At 37.3% G+C, this 20603-nt stretch overlaps 1 protein-coding gene and 1 pseudogene across 1 annotated transcript in view; both read right to left on the bottom strand.

The window, feature by feature from the left end:
- Positions 1–1221: 1221 nt before the first annotated feature.
- Positions 1222–20603, bottom strand: part of LOC135076952 (single insulin-like growth factor-binding domain protein-2) — a 65118-nt gene continuing 45736 nt past the window's right edge. Inside the window, exons 2-3 of the mRNA XM_063971476.1 lie at positions 14407–14667; positions 1222–1956 (exon numbers count right to left, since the gene is read on the bottom strand). Of these exons, the coding sequence (XP_063827546.1) occupies positions 1848–1956; positions 14407–14561 (264 nt within the window). The 5' untranslated portion in view covers positions 14562–14667 and the 3' untranslated portion in view covers positions 1222–1847. The remainder of the gene's footprint in view (positions 1957–14406; positions 14668–20603) is intronic.
- On the bottom strand, positions 4864–7627 carry LOC135076624 (histone H2B-like; annotated as a pseudogene).

Genomic DNA, 20603 nt, shown 5'->3' with positions numbered 1-20603 from the left:
CGTTTCTATGAAGATGACCTACTCATTTGTATTTACTCTGCGTCGACGCTCTGGTAGGGACGGGGCGAACGCGGGGACGTGTGCGGGTGAGTGCGAGGAAGAGTCGCATTCCAGCGAGGTGCGCAGTTAGCACGATCGGGATGTACAAACATAAAGAGATACTTATATTCGAATATAGCATTGCTTTTGGTAACAAAGACAAATATAATGAACTAGGTACTTGTATATTCTATTTTACACTGTTGAAAAATCGCACTTATTCCAACTGCATAAGATGCTCAAGTATTTACTTTGTTATCTCTATTTCCATACCTTTTATAGCCAAGAAAATATCTACTTATTATACAAGATAAAAATGCTATCCAGATCGTATTTACAAAATGTATTAAACTGTTCTCCTCTATTAAATACAATACATGTTATATTATTTCTTACCACTAAATGTAACCTGGAAGCACACAGAAATATAGATAGATACATTTAATTACATTTATTATACACACTTCTCCCCCCAAAATGAGATTTTCTCAGCAAGTATGATGAGGAAAAAATATCTGAGGTACAGCGTCTAACACATACTATGAAAACTGTTTTAATAGTAGGTACATATTTTTACATTCGACTTCTCAACATTTCATTAAATTATACACTTTTATTTTTTGCTTTCTGAAAACCTAACCGATCTTGTTCGAGTGTTTAGCTAGAAATAGTATTGAAATAGTTCTTCAATTAATTTAACTTCTTTGATAAGTATAATTGATATAAAACTTTCACTCACATCTAGCTACAAAAAATATACTTTCATTTCAGTTTCTATCTTACAATTAATCACTAAAATAATATACACTAAGACATGAATCAAAAACGAAAAACGAAAATATTCGTAAGTATCTGAAAAATTATTCCATTGCTACTAAATCCGATGGTTTCGATGTAACATTAAGCTCTATTATGTGGATTCAAGAATTCACTTAAGTACTCAAAGATTTTCTAACGACGATCTTTAAAATAACTTAATAGGATTTTGGTAGGTACGCACTTAGAACTTTTACGATGAAAGAATTTTGAATTTATAATTATCACAATAAAAATATCGCACAAAAGCATACCTTATAAAAAGAATCTATATTACATTCAGACAGAAAAATATACTTCATAGAATACCTAAATGTAGATGAATTTTTACTTAACACAGAGTAACTTATTCAGGGTTTTAAAAATCTGAGAACCTGATCATTTTATACAATTGTAAATCATGTCACACTCTCTTTGTGTTGAATATCAAGTAACCATCATTAAAATGTTGGCCCATTCTAGGATTCTGTAATCTCAACAACGAATCGGTACTATAATGTTTTTATGCCCTTTAATATTGCTTTTCTGATAGTTAAATTTACATTAACCTTTTTTTCACCCTTTGGAAACTTCAGATGTAAAAACTTTCTTGCCTATTTACATAACAGTAAAATAGCAATTTTAACTGTAGTTTCAATTGTTTAAGTAGACTATTTACTAATTAAATCTTAATTAAAATCAACATTCAATTAGGGTACCGCCAATTTATACAAAATTACATTTTAGGGTTAATCTTCAGTTATAATTGCATCATCAAGTAAACTTTTAATGGGTCGTTAAGTTACATTTGTGTTTAATAACAGGTCAATTTTCAAGTAACATATTTGTTACTTTGTCTCGATTACACGATGTCTAAGTTATTGTCGCAAACAATTTATGCCACTCATCTAAAGTCTACTTGCCTTCTGGTCCTCTCGATTGCTACATTGTCCGGGATATGTTTTCTTCTATCAACACTATACACATATGATACAAGTCGGGGCATGCTTGGTTCACGTGATGGGTGTACACGAGCCTTCGTAGCACTTGAGGCCAGGCTCACAAGTCCCTCTGAAGCCTCCACAGTCCTCCCCTAGCGTCCTCGCGCATACTTTGCAGCACCTGTAAATTAAATAAGGTCTTAGTATAGTATCCCTAAAAGGTAGGTACTTAGTAAGTCTTCATAAAGTGAGGGACCATTAAAGTCAAATCTTAGATTGACAGGAAGCTTAATAAAACTTCAAACATATTCGCAAAGACTGGCTGCTAGGAACGTAATCCCAGGGAGGGATTATGGTAGTTTGACCCCAGTATGAAACAGCATTAAACTCTTTTTAGTAAAAGTTCTTACTCATATAATCATACTTCCATATTTTCAATCAGTTAGAAATCACTTGATCATTATAAGTTCATAATCATATTTGTTGTACGGACGACGCCGCGAGGGCACATCATTCAAGTTAAACACTGAGGTATCTTATGCCATTGTAATAGGTTCTACATTGCAACAAAAATGTAATGTCTGATGAGCTGTTGACTCTACAAAACGAAATGCATTCTAAACCTTTAACAACTAAATAATTAACTGCTTATCCGAATCTTAATTTAATGATGAATAAGTAAGTAGCCAATTAAACTCTATAATCAAACCTTTATCTACCATTCGACTACCTTAAAACTAATATAAAATTTCCCAAATCGGCATAAGACAAAACTTTTTGCTTTTGGGAAATTTCCGTGAAAACGGAGGGCGGGAAATATAAAGTACAAAGTTGCTTAACCCGAATAAAAACTTATCGCGATTGAACCCAGTTTAGGTGATTTCTACTTTTCTTTGTATTATTGTCGCCGTCTGTTTGGGTTTATTACCAAGACTTTGTGGCGTTTTTTGTTTTTGCTTTTGTTACGTTTAGTTAGGCAAAGGAATATTTTTAGTAAGCTTATGATGCAAAAAAGAAGTGTGGATTAAAATATCATCTTTTCGACAAAATGTTGTAGCAGTTACCCCCTTATTAATAAAAAAGTCACACTTAGGATGAACTCTGGATTAAAATGACATTTCCATACTAAATGGCAACTTAAGCCAGAGTTCAACTAGGGTGTAGACTTTTATTAATAAGGCCCTTAAGGTTTATTATAACGTGGAAATAATATATAGTTCAACAAAGCCAATAACGTTTAACAAATCAGTCCAATTAAATAATAATCAATTAATGTGAGCTTTCCTAAACCTATTTGTCATTATCAATATTGAACGTCAATTTGCAATGACTCACTGCATATTTTAGTTTTAGTTCCCACGGTTACATCCCGTTTTTTGCAGGAATTGTTTTTGGCAGGATCTCGTTTTGAAGTGTGTTTAAATATTAACGTTCACACGAAAATTTCCGTTTGCAGTGTCCCGTAAAAACCGATACGTTCATATTCAATAGTAAATAAAATTTCATACACAAATAATTGTGTCAAATAATTATGACAATTTTGTGGGATCCCGTATTTACTGGATTCGTTCTTTCGTTTCAGCTGAACGACGTCCACTGCTGGACAAAGGCCTCCTCCAAGGTTTTCCACAATGAACGGCCCTGCGCTACCCGCACACACACAATAACATTTAATTTGTATGTGTGTTAAGAAATTAGAATTACAAATTCAAATGCAGGCAAATCTGGATTACCTTGGGAACGAGCCCTCACTCCACAAATATTTTATAGAAAATGCTTTCTTGATATGATAAAACAGGTGACAAAAAGTGTAATGAACAATCCAAGTTTTAAAACACAATTCCGTCTCTACTTAACTATAAAGTACCTAACAAAGTTCTGTGCAGGATTGCCTTTTGTTTATTCTTTAAATCGGGAACTGGAACAAGTTTTATGATGAAACTTTTGTAATTGCATTAGTCGTTCAACCGACTTCCTTATTTTGAAGTTCACGGAAACTAAGTAAGTGGATCAGTCCCTCCGCTCGGAGTGAACTCAATAAAGTTTATAGTTAAACCCTGATGCCAATTACCTCTTGGAATTAAAAAATGTTACCAGTAATTACTAGAACTAAATAAAAAATTACAAAAATAATATCGACATCAACATTGTTGGCAGATAAAGGGATCGTTACGGCGGCAATCCAGATTTGCCTGCATTTAAATTTGTAATTCTAATTTCTTAACACACATAAAAATTAAATATTAATAATATGTGTGTTAAGAAATTAGAATCACAAATTCGAACGGGTCTGTTTTTTGTGGGACACTGCAAACGGGATGTTTGTGTGAACGTTAATAAAATACATACATATACTACTAAACGAGATCCTGCAAAAAACAGTTCCTGCAAAAAATGGGATGTCTCTGTGGGAACAAACCTCTTGGCCTATTTTTGTAGATAATTTTACGCCAGAAACATTACTTTGAGATCTCACAGTGCGCGTGGACGCACAGGGCCACACACGAATCAATCATAGAGCTCTATTCTACGCTGTGCGTTCGATTTGATTTGTGAATACGGGTGCTAGTTATCTAAACGCAATGTTAAGTCTAAACCAACCTATACATTATTTACACCCTGATCACATTTAGGCATCCAAAGAATAAATGATTAACAGAATGTTGTATACGGTAGGTGTCTTAAATAATGCACGCTTGTATCAGCTAACCCAGAAAAGGGCAGAGGCGCGTCCACTTGACCCAAATTCATGGTAGACTCTGCCATAATGCACGGTTGTAATTTCCTATTGTATAAACTTAAATTGAGCGAGTGATTAATGGTTCAGCCACGGCAGTACATTCAGCGTCAAATAGTCGTGATATACAAAGTAGCCAAAAAGATCGCAACACCTTTGTTCATTTCAGCCAAATGACGTCCACTGCTGGACAAAGGCCCCCAAGGATTTCCATAACGAAACTGCCTTTGAAAGAAACTTTTCAATTTATGATATGCATTTTGTGGCCCTGAAAAGGGCCTTTTGTTTTTGTGTCGCGTTGTGTTTGGTGTAAAACACCGACACGAACGACGACGACGAAGCGCTGCCAATTCACTTGGAGCTGGTGTATTTGGTGACGGTCTTTGTGCCTTCACTGACGGCGTGCTTAGCGAGTTCACCGGGCAGCAGCAGCCTGACGGATGTCTGCACCTCCCTCGACGTGATCGCTTGTTGTAGTGAGCCAGACGGGAAGCTTCGGCGGCGATGCGTTCGAAGATATCGTTCACGAACGAGTTCATGATCGACATGGCCTTGCTGGAGATACCGGTGTCGGGGTGGACCTGCTTCAGCACTTTGTAGATGTAGATGGCGTAGCTCTCCTTCCCCTCGTGCTTCTTCTTCTTCTTGTCAGTTTTGGAGATGTTCTTCTGAGCCTTGCCCGACTTCTTGGCGGTTGTTGCAGTTGAAACGCTGCCTTCTTCCCGCAATCTTCACCAGATTGTTGGTCCACCTAGTCCCCCAAACCAATTTTGTTACAATAGGAATAAGGTTGTGATGTCAACTTTTTGGCTACTTTGGGTGTCACGAACTATTTGACGTTGACTGTACCTGTCTTTATGATTTGGAACCTACTGTTCCTTTCGAGGTCTTTGAAGTCAGACCATTATTATTTGTTAGGGATTATATTCAAAGATGATTTAATAATGGTTCACTCTATCTTTACCCAATCTATTTAGTTTTGCTTTTGTCTTCATTTTTTTGTGTTGTTTTGTGTCGCTGAATTAAATTTTCATTTTCTATCTGATTGGAAAATAAAGTTCATTATTTTAAGCTATCTAATCCTGATAAATAAATATGTTATAACTTTACTATTTCACTAAATTTACAAAAATATTAGTTTTGTTTTTCTTCAATACTTTTTATGTCGTCATTTTATAGAAATTGTAGATAAATTCTGTATTTTGGTATTCTTACATCATACATGAAACAAATCTATGATTTTTTGTAAATCTCTCTTCGCTTACGAAAAAGTCACCTATAACATGTGATGATAATAATATATGTAGTATTGACCATGAGTATGTCCATTATTTACAATGCTCACTATTGTAGGCAGCCATTCGCTGTATCTAATACGCTAATCAATCTTATATACAGGGTGTTTCTTGTAAGGTGTCAAGCCGAAGGCAGGTGATAGGTGAGGACTAGACCTATCGATTTGACCCCCATGTATGTTCTACGATTTTTCATAGTTTAGAAGTTATCGTCAATTTTGTGATTTTTTCAAATTGTATGATCCAGTAGGCTTTAAATTTTTTTATCTTATTTTTGGGTCGACTTTTCTCAGATTTCTTTTTTTTGACAGATTCCCTATTAATTGCAGATTTTTGAAAAAAATAATCAACTTCCTATCTTTGATGCAAGATACAAAATTTTTGCTAGAAACATAAAAAATATGCTATTAGCGGAACATTCTAAAATTTTCAACTTAAAAGTTAAAAAAAAAAGAAGAAATTCCATAGGTCCAAAATAATTTTAAAAACTGCGCAGTTTTCTGAACTTTCATAATAACACAAAAAAACATGTACTTAATAGGCCATTATTTTCTGTAATCGCTCCACTAATGTGGTAAGTCGGAGATTCCGTTACATGTTTTTGACTTTCTTGGGACTAACTAATGATTGCAATTCTCTAAGTTTACGTTACTTAGAACACATTTAAAGACAATAACTGAACAGAACATTTTTTTATTCACAACGAGGAATCTCTTGCCCTTCATCTGACCTGATGAAAACTGATGGATGATCAGCGAGCTTCAATCGGAATCCTAAACCACAGAGGGATTGGCTGTCCTAAATAGGTGGCCTTACCACTAGACCACAGTGGTGGTTGTTACTTTACGATTAAATTCGATATAACTACCTACATATTAGAGTGTGAGAGAAAGGGAAAGAGTTTGTGTGTGTGTGTGTGTGTGTGAGAGAGAGAGAGAGAGAGAGAGAGAGAGAGAGAGAGAGAGAGAGAGAGATAAAGAGAGAGAGAGAGAGAGAGCAAAAATGGGTGTAATGATTTATTTTAAAGTAAATGTTCATAATGTCCGCCGTTGACCTGAATGCACATTCGACAACGAAATCTTCGTAAAACCTTCTTCTTCATTTTAATTTGGTTTTGTGCTTCAGTCAGCTTTGTCCGCAGTTTATCAATATTTTCATATTCCCTATTGTATACCAGATGAAGGGCAAGAGCTTCCTCGTTGTGGATAAAACAATGTTCTGTTCAGTTATTGTCTCTAAATGTGTTCTACATAACGTAAACTTAAGGGATTGCAAACATTACTTAGTCCTAAGAAAGTCAAAAACATGTAACGGAATCTCCGACTTACCACTTTAGTGGAGCGATTACAGAAAATAATGGCCTATTAAGTACATGTTTTTTTATGATATTATGAAAGTTCAGAAAACTGCGCAGTTTTTAAAATTATTTTGGACCTATGGAATTTTGTTTTTTTTTTAAACTTTTAAGTTGAAAATTTTAGAATGTTCCGCTAAAAGCATATTTTTTATGTTTCTAGCAAAAATTTTGTATCTTGCATCAAAGATAGGAAGTTGATTATTTTTTTCAAAAATCTTCAATTAATAGGGAATCTGTCGAAAAAAAGAAATCTGAGAAAAGTCGACACAAAAAAAAAAAAAAAAATTTAAAGCCTACTAGGTCATACAATTTGAAAAAAACACAAAATTAACGATAACTTCTAAACTATGAAAAATCGTAAAACATACATGGGGGTGAAATCGATAGGTCTAGTCCTCACCTATCACCTGCCTTCGGCTTGACACCTTACAAGAAACACCCTGTATACAGTGTGTCCGGGCATGTAGTGGTGATAGATGGCGCTAGTCGCCTTGTAAACATTAGCTCCGTATTGATTTTAACAAAAAACATGTAAACTTGAGTTTTTCGGTAATTAAATGCACGTTACATAAACCTTCGACCAGAAAACCTTCGTGAAAGTGTTATCTACGCATAAATCTGCGTTGTTGTGGAGTAATTTTAAATCAAACAAGTTACGAACAAAAACCGTTATCTTACCGAAAACATCATAAAAAACTACATGTGAGTGCAAAACTGCTTCCAACCTGTGACATCCATTTCAATGACTTCAAATCTGTGATTGTCAGCTATAAGGTACGTGAAAATAGTGAAATTTATAACCTCAAAGCTAGAATTAAATGAGTCATTGAACGGTTCAACGATTGCCAGCTTCCGCTACTCGCCGCTAGATGGCGCTCATTACAACGCCATACTATTAAATTTTGGCTGAGCTTTTGCGATCGTGTTTCTAAGCTTTGACTACTACTCACAAGATGGCGTTAATATGCGCGGGCTGCCGTACTGAGATACCGGATAGAAGATTTTTGAACTGCTCGATATGTCATGAGAACTATGATTTGGAATGCGCCAATGTTCCCGAAAAGCGCTTCTACAATACTATGTCAAAAGAACATAAACAATCATGGAAGTGTCATCGTTGCCGTTCGAGGGAACCTAGAACAGACAATAGCAATACGCCAATACGACCACATCATAACTATGATCCGCAGCCCTCCGCTCACATATACGAGCCCTTCCAGGATGCGCATACTTCAAGTATAGACCCAAACGTCACTCTACGGAAAAAAATACCCTGCTCCAACAATGAAAATTCAAGAGTAAGCGACGAAGACTTAACTCTTTCGCCTCTAGGAAATACACTATCACCTGCAACACCAAGAAGACAAACTGAAAACAAGGAAATTGTCTGCCATGTAAAAGAAGATGAACGAATTTCTCTACAGGGCTTTACATCTATATTGCAAGAAAACAATAAATACATATTATCCTCAATTCAGACTTCTTTCCGAAAAGAAATAGAAAATGCGATATCTAAAATAAAGGCTGAGTTCAGAGTTAGCTTTGAAAAGATATCGTCGGATCAAACGAAACTAGAACAAGATGTAATCACCATAAATAGCGAAATAAAGCAACTAGAGGAAAAATGTTATACTCTACGATCTGAATACCAAAAACTACAGAAAGATATCCAGAATCTACAAATAAATGCAGACCAACCGACGACCCAAGTAAGCGATGTAAGCAAAGAAAAAATACTGGTATTACATGGACTTGCGGAGAATTACTGGGAAACAGATGAAGAAACAATAGAAAGAATTATTAACATCTTCTACGGCATACTCAACGTCGACTTATCAGGCTACATAGAAGAAATAACATTCATAGGCAAAAAAGGACGCAAAAGACCACTAAAAATTGAACTGATAAGCAAAAGAATGAAAAAATACATACTGGACAATTCAGCGTACATAAGGGAGGCTGGTTTTAGTGTCACTGAATACCTCAGCCCCTCAGCTTTGCAAGAAAGAAGAAAATTAAACCACGCTTTGCATATGGCGCGGCAAAATGGCCATCATGCAATTATTAGAAACAATAAGTTAATCATAAATGGAGAAGTGACTACTATATCAGAAGACGAAGAGAAAACGAACACATATAATAGAAAAGCGTCAGAAATGAAAACTTTGAACGATGTAGTACCGGCGCCTGGAAATACACCGTCAGCAGGTCAACCTTCCCGCCCACAAACACTGAACACAACACAATATGACCCTAAAAGAAAACGCGAACCATCTAAGAGAAACTCTACCTTTCGTGACTGATATAATATTAATGTTTCAAAATATGCAAAGTATTGGTAACAAAACTCACCTTCTTGAAGCTTTAGTAAATGAAAACTGTAATTTGAATGTATTATGTATAACTGAGTCTTGGTTATCCAAAGAAAGAATAGGTCTACTAAAAATTGAAAACTACTTTGTTTGCTCATCTTTCTGTCGAGAGGAGCACATAGGCGGCGGTGTATGTATCTTGGTAAAAGACTCTTTAGAATACCGCGATCGTCTTGATATAACTTCAATGTCTGTCGAAATGATTTTTGAAATATGTGCTATCGAATTACCCAAACAAAACTTGTTGATTATTAATTTATATTGGCCTAATTGTAAGAGAGATGTAGAAATATTTTATTCACAATTAGATAAACTCCTTAAACTTATTTCCAAAAAAGACTCCTCCAAGAATATTGTGATAGGATAGAATGAAAAATATAGATTACTAAATTTTATGCTAGGCTATAATTTTTATCAGAAGATTGATAAACCTACTAGAATCACCCCAACAAGTTCCACATGTATCGATTTACTGTTTTTAAATTTTAATTCAAATGGTATACAAATAACCGTCAAAGAATTTGGCTTCTCTGATCATCGCGGTCTATTACTTTCCTTGCCTTCTGTTATTAAAAATATAAAACAATTCTCTAAATACAAACGTATGTATAATAACGAGAACATAATCAAATTTAAACACGAGCTTGAAAAAATCGATTGGGAAAATTCACTTAACTGTATCCAAAACATAAACGAGAACTATAATAAATTTGACAAAATTATGAAAAATTTTTTAGATAAATGCATACCCTGTAAACTGTACAAAATTAATTGTAACTCTAAAGTAAAATACCTAACAACTGGATTAAAAACTTCATGCCGTTTTAAAAGATTCTTAAGGATATTGATAGCCAAATCCAAAAGCAATAATTTGAAAAATTACTTTAAAAAATACTGCAAAACATTAAAAAGGGCCGTTAACACGTCAAAGAAAATCTGTAATAAGCGTCAATTCGAAAATTCTCAAAATAAAATCAAGTGCATGTGGAAAATAATAAATATTGAAACAAATAAAAATCCACGAAAAAATAAAAATATACAACTCAAAGCCAAAAACGAAGACTTAGTTTGTGACCCCACCAAGCTAGCTAATACATTCAATTCTTTTTTTGCTGATATTGGCAGCTCACAGAAGAAATTAAATACTAAAATAAGTCCACTTTCAGTTAACACTATAGAAAACACATTCTTCTTGAGCCCAACTAATCCTAACGAAATATACACTATATTACGTAACCTAAAAAATAAAACGTCCTTCGGCATAGATGAAATACCTCCCACCTTAATAAAAGCCTGTGCTCATCTATTAACAACCCCATACACCATGTTAATAAACCAGTCCTTCTCAGAGGGTATTTTTCCGGATGCCCTGAAGATATCCATAATTAAGCCAATCTACAAAAAAGGGGACTCCAAAGATATAAATAATTACAGACCTATAGCATTGTTACCGACTTCAGCTAAGATATTTGAAACCGCTATGGTAAAGCGTTTATACACCTTTTATGAAAAATTTAATGTCCTTCACGAAAACCAACACGGTTTCAGAAAAAACCGCTCCACGACTTTGGCAATCTACAAATACGTTAGGAATGTCTTGGATGAAATAAATAGCAGAAAATATGCAGTAGGCCTCCTACTCGACATGAGTAAAGCCTACGATAGGGTTAGCTATGAAATTCTTTTGGATAAACTATACCAAACAGGCATAAGAGGAATGACTCACAACTGGTTCAGATCTTATCTTAAAGATCGCTACCAATACGTAGAGATTGAAAATACAAACTACGAAACAGGGAAAATCACACACACTAGATCGGACATAGTCCCTATCACTGGCTCTATCCCACAAGGTAGCGTCTTGGGATGTTTGTTGTTTTTGATATATATAAATAATCTCCCAAATATATTAGACGACCACTGTGTAATTTTTGCTGATGACGTTTCTGTTTTAATGCCTTGCTCTAACATAACTGAACTGGAAGTTAAACTAAACTCAACATTGGACAAAATTGTAAACTGGCTTGAAGTGCATAATTTGCAACTTAACTTAAATAAAACTAAAATTATTCAATTTAAACCCTACCAAAAAACTGCATTACAAATATCATATCAGTACAAAAACACAAAATTGGAAACCGTGAACTCTGCCACCCTGTTAGGAATAGACTTGGATACCCATTTGAATTGGAAGCAGCATATCCAAAGGCTGTCGAACAAAATGTCCTCCTTTGTATATGCACTCCAACACCTAAAGAGAGTCACCGATCTTAAGACTGCATTGACAGCATACTACGCATACGCGCACTCGAGACTGTCGTACGGTGTAATTATATGGGGAAATTCCTGCGAAGTAGAAAGAGTTTTTATAATGCAAAAGAAATGCATAAGAATTTTAACCAATATAGATCAGATGGAATCCTGTAGACCTCATTTTGTCAGGCTTCAAATACTAACCCTTACGTCTATTTATATCCTCGAGTCCTGTAAATTTGTCAAAAAGCATGCTAACTTGTATTCACCGGAAAAAGGAACCAAAAGAAACAATAGAAATTTGAACAAGCTTAAAGTACCCTTCTCAAAGTTAAAATTGTTTTCATCTGGTCCCCATAGCATGCTTATAAAAATATACAACCACCTACCTAACAAATTGAAAAATTTAGAATCCTTCACACTTTTTAATAAAAATCTAAAAATCTTCCTAATTAATAAATGTTATTATAATTTGCAAGAATTTCTAAGTGATAAATTCAATGATAGTGATGGGTAATTCGAAATATTATGTTATATTTAATAATGTTATTATAAAATTGTAATATTGTAATTGAAATAAGTTTTGTAATTATACAGATTTCTAATATTATTATTTAAATTATAATACTAATTGTTAGATTTAATCTCATGTTGCAATACCCTAGCAGGGTCCATGTTTTGGGTCTTATGTCTATATGTAAGAACTTTTATATACCAACATTGGAGCAATAAAGAATTTGAATTTGAATTTGAATTTGATCAAACTTTAAGGGCGAAATCTAGGGACAATTTTATCGATAAAAATACTTCAAATTTGGGGCTTGACCCATTTATCGCAAAATTACAAGGATTTAAGTTTTTAATTTTTAGTTTTCACCTCTTCCTTCAAAAACAAGTGAAAGCGTGGGTAGCTTAACATTAATAAAAAAAATATTTTATATCATGCGATAGCCCATAAAATTATCTTTTAGTCGAAGTAGAAACAGACACAAGTTTCATACATTTTATGGGAGTAAGAATGGATTTAATTAGAAAAATACATAATTTTTTTCACTTCTTTTTCAGTTATTTTCTAACACAAGAAAAACCAGGTCGTTAAAGTATGTTTTTTTGCATTGTATTATTAGTATTTGAGCTATTCTACAAAACGAATGTAAATTTATTAGTCTACGTCTATTAGTTTCGACGTAATTGTTGAACAAAGATACCCCTTCTCAGCCGGTTCCATAGCGTGTCGGAATAGGTTGTGTGATTCTTTCAGGCAGTGCATTTTCGCATGTTAGCAGCGCTATGGAACCGGCTGGGAAGGGGTAGCTTTGTTCAACAATTGCGTCGAAACTAATAGACGTAGACTAATAAATTTACATTCGTTTTGTAGAATAGCTCAAATACTAAAAATACAATGCAAATAAAACATACCTTAACGACCCGGTTTTTCTTGTGTTGGAAAATAACTGAAAAATAAGTGAAAAAAGTCATATTTTTTTCTAATAAAATCCATTCTTACTCTTTAAAATGTATGAAACTTGTGTTTGTTTTTACTTCTACTAATAGATAATTTTATTGGCTATCGCATGATATAAAATTTTTGCTTATTAGTGTTAAGTTACCCACGCTTTCACTTGTTTTTAAAGGAAGAGGTGAAAACTAAAAATTAAAAACTTAAATCCTTGTAATTTTGCGAGAAATCGGTCAAGCCCCAAATTTGAAGTATTTTCATCGATAAAATTGCCCATAGATTACGCCCTTAAAGTTTGATCACTACATGCCCGGACACACTGTATAAAAGAAAGTCGTGTTAGTTACTCCACTTATAACTCAAGAACGGCTGAACCGATTTAGCTAAAAATTGTCAGGGAGGTAGTTTAGAGCCAGGAGAAGGACATAGGATACTTTTTATCCCGTTCAAAATAAAAAAAAAGTCTGCTTATTTATTGCCATTAAAGCGGAACAAAGTTCGCCGGGTCAGCTAGTTGATCAATAATTAAGCTGCCTAATTAAAATTAACGTGGCATTAATTGACAGGTGGAAGACAACACTTTCAAAGGAAGGTACGAGTATTATAACTTGCCTAAAGCAGTTTCATACGTCGATAAACCTTCAGGCTGTAGTAGTTAATGAAATAACTAGGTTCATGGTCAAGTCTACTAGTGGTTCCTTTGCCTAATTTGATGACAAAGCTAGCAGACGTGATTTAATTCCCAACTGGGGGCAATTTATAGTTTAGTCAAAGAGTCCTGATGCACTGGGAATTTCACACGGAATACTTATTATCCATATTCTCTTCAGGTCTTAAAATAAATTCTAAGAGAATTTCTGGAGATACACATGCATTTTCATTTGGTGAAAAATAAAAAAAGTATTGTTATTTTCATGCACATGTAAATTCTTTATCCGTCAGATGATAATAAAAATTAACAGTACAGCTGAACTGAAATACAACTTTGAGATCCGCTAATACAGGACTAATCTCAACCACAAACCCCAACTCTGTATCCCACCACTGCAACTCCTGTATAGCCAAGACCAGCCCAATGAAACTCAACCACTGAAGGTTGAGTAGTCCCGTGCTTACTGTCTTGGAACTGACAAAGAATAAAAGGAGTTCGAAACTGACCTGCAAGGATCCCACACCACGATGCCCAGCCCTGGGCAGCCGCTCGGTTCCAGCACCTCACACTCCCGGGGGTTGCACACGCAGTCCCACCCCCTGACCGCCCCCGCTAGCACCACCACCGCCACCATGGCCAGCCAGCGCCTACCCTTTGACATAATGTCTCTCACATCACCCACGCACACGTCACTGCGTTATATTGTCCGAACCGCATTGTAACACATTTGGAAGATGTGATCGAAGACTCAGCGGGAAGAGGGCATTCTGAAACAAAAGAGAAACGCGTTAGTTAATGTTACTCTTAATCCACGATGCACAGTCGCAGCCAGGCAGTAAACACCTTAGAATTGATGTTGATATATTCTTAACGCGCTATGCATACACTCTGTGATGCTTAAGATAATTCACAAGATAAAAGAATGAGATAGGACGTTAGCTCCTAAGATGTACAGTTAATAATGTTACAATTTAACATAATGTGCTATTTTTAAAGTTAGATGATACCAATTGCTTACGACAGATATGCCTGGCCTCTTAACAATGCCATTACTAGGTACTCAGTTCTTAGTGCGCATCTAACTTAGGTATATTAAGTAGTTGTAGATTAATAACTAGGTCAGAAGTTCGCAGTTCATAATTAATAATCTTCTGTAGGTACTCAGCATACATTTCCTTAAACGTAATTACAGATAAACAAATCTCAATTTAACCTACACAAACGGCAAGTTTGTAACCACCTAACTACCAAACTCGAATTGAGATCAAAGCGGATACCTTTCCAAGGATCGATTTAAGTAAATAACTGGGGCTTTTGATTTCTAAGTTAGACTTCGCATCGTATAACCAGTATTGAAATAGTATTAAATACATAAATTTAATCAAGCATCAATCTTATAATGTAAGTATTTACATAATAATAAGTATATTGACCTATATTTCGTATACGCAGTTTCACAAAACCACGGAAAACTTTATTTTATTTTATTTCAAGAAGATAAAAGATTAGTACCTACTAGTGAGTCTTAGAACTAAATTTTTCATAAAACTTCCCACTTCGTTAAAAATATTATACTCCTACTTTACTACCAAAAACTCTTATATCTTGCCAGCTTGTTGACGTCCTAATACCCGCTTCATATTGCCAGCTTTGAGAGCTAAACAAAAATATGGCAACACATTTTGTGCCATATTGCAAAGACTTTAGGGCGAAGATACAGAGGGCTTTGTTCGTACAAAGCGGCCGTTCTCTCATTATAGCTTACTTATCTGCCTAATGCTCGCGTAAAGAACACACTGGGGAACGTATTAACTACAGAGCGGTAGGTAGGTAAGGTAGGTAGCTTTTAATTTAGCCGGTTGACAAGTAAGTTTGGTATTAAACGGAATAGTGAAATATTTAGGTCTAGTCATTAAAGGCAGCGTAAATTAGAGCGTAACTAACTTGTAATTAGGCTTCAAATAGTATACAAAATAACGTCTAATTAAAGTGAAATTGGTGTCTCGTTTTGAGAGTAGTAATTTTCTAAACTTCTCGTAAAACAGTGACTATGATTTATTTATTTACTAGCTAACCCGGCGAACTTCGTGCCAACTATGTTTATCAGAAATAATTTAAGATTCAAATGATGAAAGAATTTTTCAAATCGGTCCAGCCTACTAGTTTCAGAGCCTATACATATAAACAATCAAATTTTAATCTTTTCTCTTTATCATATATTCACTTCTTCTTCTTGTCGTGTCGATAACGTGTACACAGTGTCAGCACAAAACTCCTTTATCATATTAGTGTAAATAGATTTAAAAACTAAAGCAGAAAAATGGTACAAGAGGCGGGTTTAATGCCAAAAGCATCATCGCTTAACCTCTACCATCTACCAGTCTGCCACAATTCAAGCACGGTCCCAGTTTGGATTATCATAACTGGGTGGATTGAACTTAGCGAGTTCCTCGAGTGATTATATATTCAGCTGGCTTGCGCATTCTGCCTGCATACACTTTGACATGTTTGCATCGCTGATTGTGGCCAATCGGGTTACCCCGCAAGATTAGTTCAATTGATGTGGCGAATTGAAATGACTGCTGCAAATAACTAGGTTTCATAGTATAGCATAAATAATAATAATGAAATACATGAAATTCATTCATAAAATTCATTTTAAATTCACTCGACTACGCCAGAAGGAGGGTTATTAGCAAGTAGGCTTTTAAAAAGCACTTTATATAATATTTTATAACATTAACCTTACCACTGCTTCGGGTCAATAAATGGGCCAATGCTGAGAAGAAGCAGCGCAAGAAACTCAGTTCTTATTGTCAGCCTCTTTTTGTGAGTGTATGATAATAATAAAAACAGAAAGATCTAATCAATTTTATTCTCTCTACCCCTATTTATGAATACCCAAGCTAGATCCAGATATAATTTAGGTCAATCATTATGCTTAAGTCTATTCTTGAGTGTCAATACTATGTAACCAGCTCAGTTTCGTGACATACCATGTCTACTATCATTATGTTAAAGCATAGGCATATTAATGACTTCAGTAATGATGTAGCTCTATCGCATAGAAATAATTATCTTCTGACTGAGATTATCCCAAAGCTTATTGCAACGATTTTAACATCTTTGGTGACCCACAAAACCTGAAAACTAAAAATAACTTTCAAAAGAAAAATATTAAAGCAAATGGTGACAAAATCCTCATTTAAAAATGGTCTAACAAAAACCGCTAAGCGAAATAGCTTTTTAGTTTATTTTTGCTTTGAGCTTGACTCCAAGTTAACCCGAGCAGCCATTATTTATTCAGCCAGTTTGCGGATTCAGCTCTTCTGCATATTGCATTATGTTGGCAGAACTGCACTGATTGGAGGCGATCGTGTGGACCGATAAGATTATAACTACAGGTCTAGCGTTTATCTCTGTGAGTGCCCAGTATTGCGAGCTGCACGGGAGGGGTGACATTGACATTTATGAAGTGACAGAGCATACAAAAGACAATGCCGGAAATTAGCGTCTTTTTTTCTTCGCGCGGCCATCGACCAAACTTTGTTTTTTTGATTACAAAATAGTGTAATAAACCAAACTTACTACGACATGTATACCTCTAAACTCAGTCTGAACTGAGTTACGAGCATTAGAAGTTTGATGATTTTCATACTAGATTTGCTTTTTGCGCGCAAAGTTTTGTAAGAAATTGCAACAAAATAGTGAGATTGTATGTGTAAACAAACAATACCATCCATTAAAGGCTCCAGACATCAGTATGGAGCAGAATCAGCGCAATAAAAAAATAGCGCAATATTTTGTTGCAATTTCTTAATGCGCACAAAAAGCAAATCTAGTATGAAAATCATCAAACTTCTAATACTCGTAACTCAGTTCAGACTGAGTTTAGAGGTATACATGTCATAGTAAGTTTGGTTTATTACACTATTTTGTAATCAAAAAACAAAGTTTGGTCGATGGCCGCGCGAAAAAAAAAAGACGCCACTTTCCATACAAAATCTGGCATTGCCATTTGAAGCATATCTGAAGTCTCGCTGACGTTTGACGGCTCAAAAACATCCTCTCATGCCGCTCATATACCTCAGGCACTTACTGAGTCAAACGCTAGGCCTCGAATTTAAACAATGCCGGCAATCATTAACAGTTGGCACTACTGGCGAGTGACATATTCTACAGTGACGCCAACTGAGGTAAGTACCCCCTCTTACGACTTTAACATTTTATTTAAAAATAACCAAGCATGATATCAGTGTGAAAGCTTTTGTATGCTAAACTTTGGTCTTTTGACAGTAAGTTAATGCATAATTGGGCGAGCGAAAGGGTGTGTTACTTATATGCGTTTAACGCTGTAACGCTGCCAATTCGCTCATTGCAGTCTGTCCCGGCCGCTTGCTTTGGTGTTGGCCTTGAGGGAGAGCGCTGGTTGTGTACATCCTCAAGGCAAGCCTGACTGTTATCCTTCTCGTGGTTGCCGCCTGTTTTTGGTCTGGTTCCTTATGAAACAGACGTAACGGAAATGGTCAGACGCATCCCATGCTCCTTAACACCCTTTTCCTACCCCAATCCTGCTTTGCTTTTGCATTTCCTTCCTCTCCTAGGGATACCACAAACCTTGAGGTCCTTAGCCTCCTCAAAAAGTGTGGTCATGGCTACCTTGGGAAAGTACCATGGACGATTTCCCCCTAATTCAAGGTGTGATGCGAACCGTGCCGATGAACGCGTGGCTGAGAGGGAGCTCAGTCTTGAACGGTGCCTGCCCGAGACCAGAGCGATTCGGTGCAGTATTCAGCTCTTCCCTGGGCATGCGGGGCTCTGCCGAGGGTGACCGATTACTTCCCTAGCTACTCGTGGGAACTTTTATGAATATTTTTATAAAAACACCCAAAACTCCTCCCTTAGGGGAACAATTGGACAGGCCTGACGGAGAGCCTTCATTGACCTCCAAATCGCCTTGCTCCAAAATTTCGGAGAGTCTCTCGGCTATGTATGTGGGGGGCACTAGTGCTGAACCACAAACAGAGTCGACAAAGACCCCGAAGGACACAAAGCGTGCCAGGCTTTGTGGTGCGGCCAGGAAGAGGTTCCGGAGGCTGATTGCAGCGGAACTTGGTGCTGAACAAGCCCTTGCTCTCTGCAGGAAGCCCTGGGATCAAATTCCGGTCGACAATCCTCCTCCCGATCCAAAGGCGAAAAAACGCCTACGTTCGGAGGAAGAATCCCCGCGGGAACAGCCGAAGAAAACCTCTAGGCTGGACGTCACGGCAACCCCCCTCCCTAAGGTACAATACAGCGTTGTAGCTGGCGCCGTGCGAGTGGGTGTCCGAAATTCGGCCCCCATGAGCGAGGACCAGATGCGACTGCTGCATGACGCCCTTCTCGAGTCCATCGCCAAGATGGCCGGGAAGAAGGGAGTCCCGCGACCAAGATTTGCTGGTTTCTCCTACAAGACGGGGTGGGTCCTGGTTAACTGTGAGAACCAGGAAAGCCATGACTGGCTTGTAGGAGAGATCAGGCAAATCAAACCGTGGCCTGAGGCGGAACTCTCGACCATACCCGAGAGCGAACTGACTAGGCCACAGGTGGGGACCACTTTCATACCCATCAGCGAGGCGGCAACGGTCGAAAAGGCTTTGCCGCTGCTGGAGGCGCAGAATGATGGTCTCAACCCGGGGCTATGGCGAGTTCTCCATAAGCGGGCCGAGGCGGGAGGGACTGTGGTGACCTTCTCGTTGGACGATCCGTCGGCGGAGACTCTCCGTGCAAATAACGGCAGAGCTGGCCTTGGCTTTAAATATGTAATATTTAATGTCAGGGGGGGCTCTGCCGCGGAACAGCCCAACGTGGAAACACCTAGGCCGTCGACTTCTGCTGGAGTGCAAGAGGCAACGAGGAGCCCTGCGGGGACCTCGCGCCAAAGTCAAGGCTGTCGTCGAAGACAACGATTGCCGCCTTCACAGTCCCATCTCCTACTATCGCGTTTTGGTAGAGTCTCGCCCCACGGTAGTCCTTCATCCTCCTCACCCCACCCACATATGGCTCCTGGAGCAGCGCAAATGCGAGTTTACGCTCACTGGCCTCAATCATGAGTTCTGTAGTCGCCAGTTCCTTCCTCTGGAGGTTTGCTTGGGCCACTGTATAACATCTGGTGGGGTTGCCTGCCCTAGAACGGTCATCGTTGCCCTTAGCAGTACGCTACTTTAGCTCGCGCCAATGCCTCCCACCTCCTACGCACCGGGCATTCCGAGCTAAAGGCGTTATGCTCTACTGAGGTATCCACCTTTGCTGCCACACAATTACAGCACGTCGGTGCTGCCGTTGCCAACCAGTCCGCACACTCCGATCTCATGTGCAGTCCGCCGCAGTGGCTACACTTCGGCACGGTTTCTTTGCAGAATCGCCTGCCGTGTCCATATGCTAAGCACATAGAGCACTGCACAAGCGGCGATTGGTCTTCCACTCTCACCCGCTGCATGTCGATATGCACCGTGCCGATGTTGATGAGTTTATTATAAATCTGTGGGGATACCCTCAGGACAACATGGCTCATTAGTGGATTCCTAGCCTTTCTTCGGAATCTAAATTCTACTCTATCGTCCCTCTTTTCGAGGCCACGGAAGACCTCCCCATTCTGGTTCCTCAAAGCGGTGACGATATCGTCATTGCTGTTGTAAGACAGCACATCTTTGAGAACCAGCAT

Source organism: Ostrinia nubilalis, chromosome 12 (assembly GCF_963855985.1).
Source record: "Ostrinia nubilalis chromosome 12, ilOstNubi1.1, whole genome shotgun sequence".
Classification (NCBI taxonomy): domain Eukaryota; kingdom Metazoa; phylum Arthropoda; class Insecta; order Lepidoptera; family Crambidae; genus Ostrinia; species Ostrinia nubilalis.
This window is presented reverse-complemented; position numbering and strand designations above follow the sequence as displayed.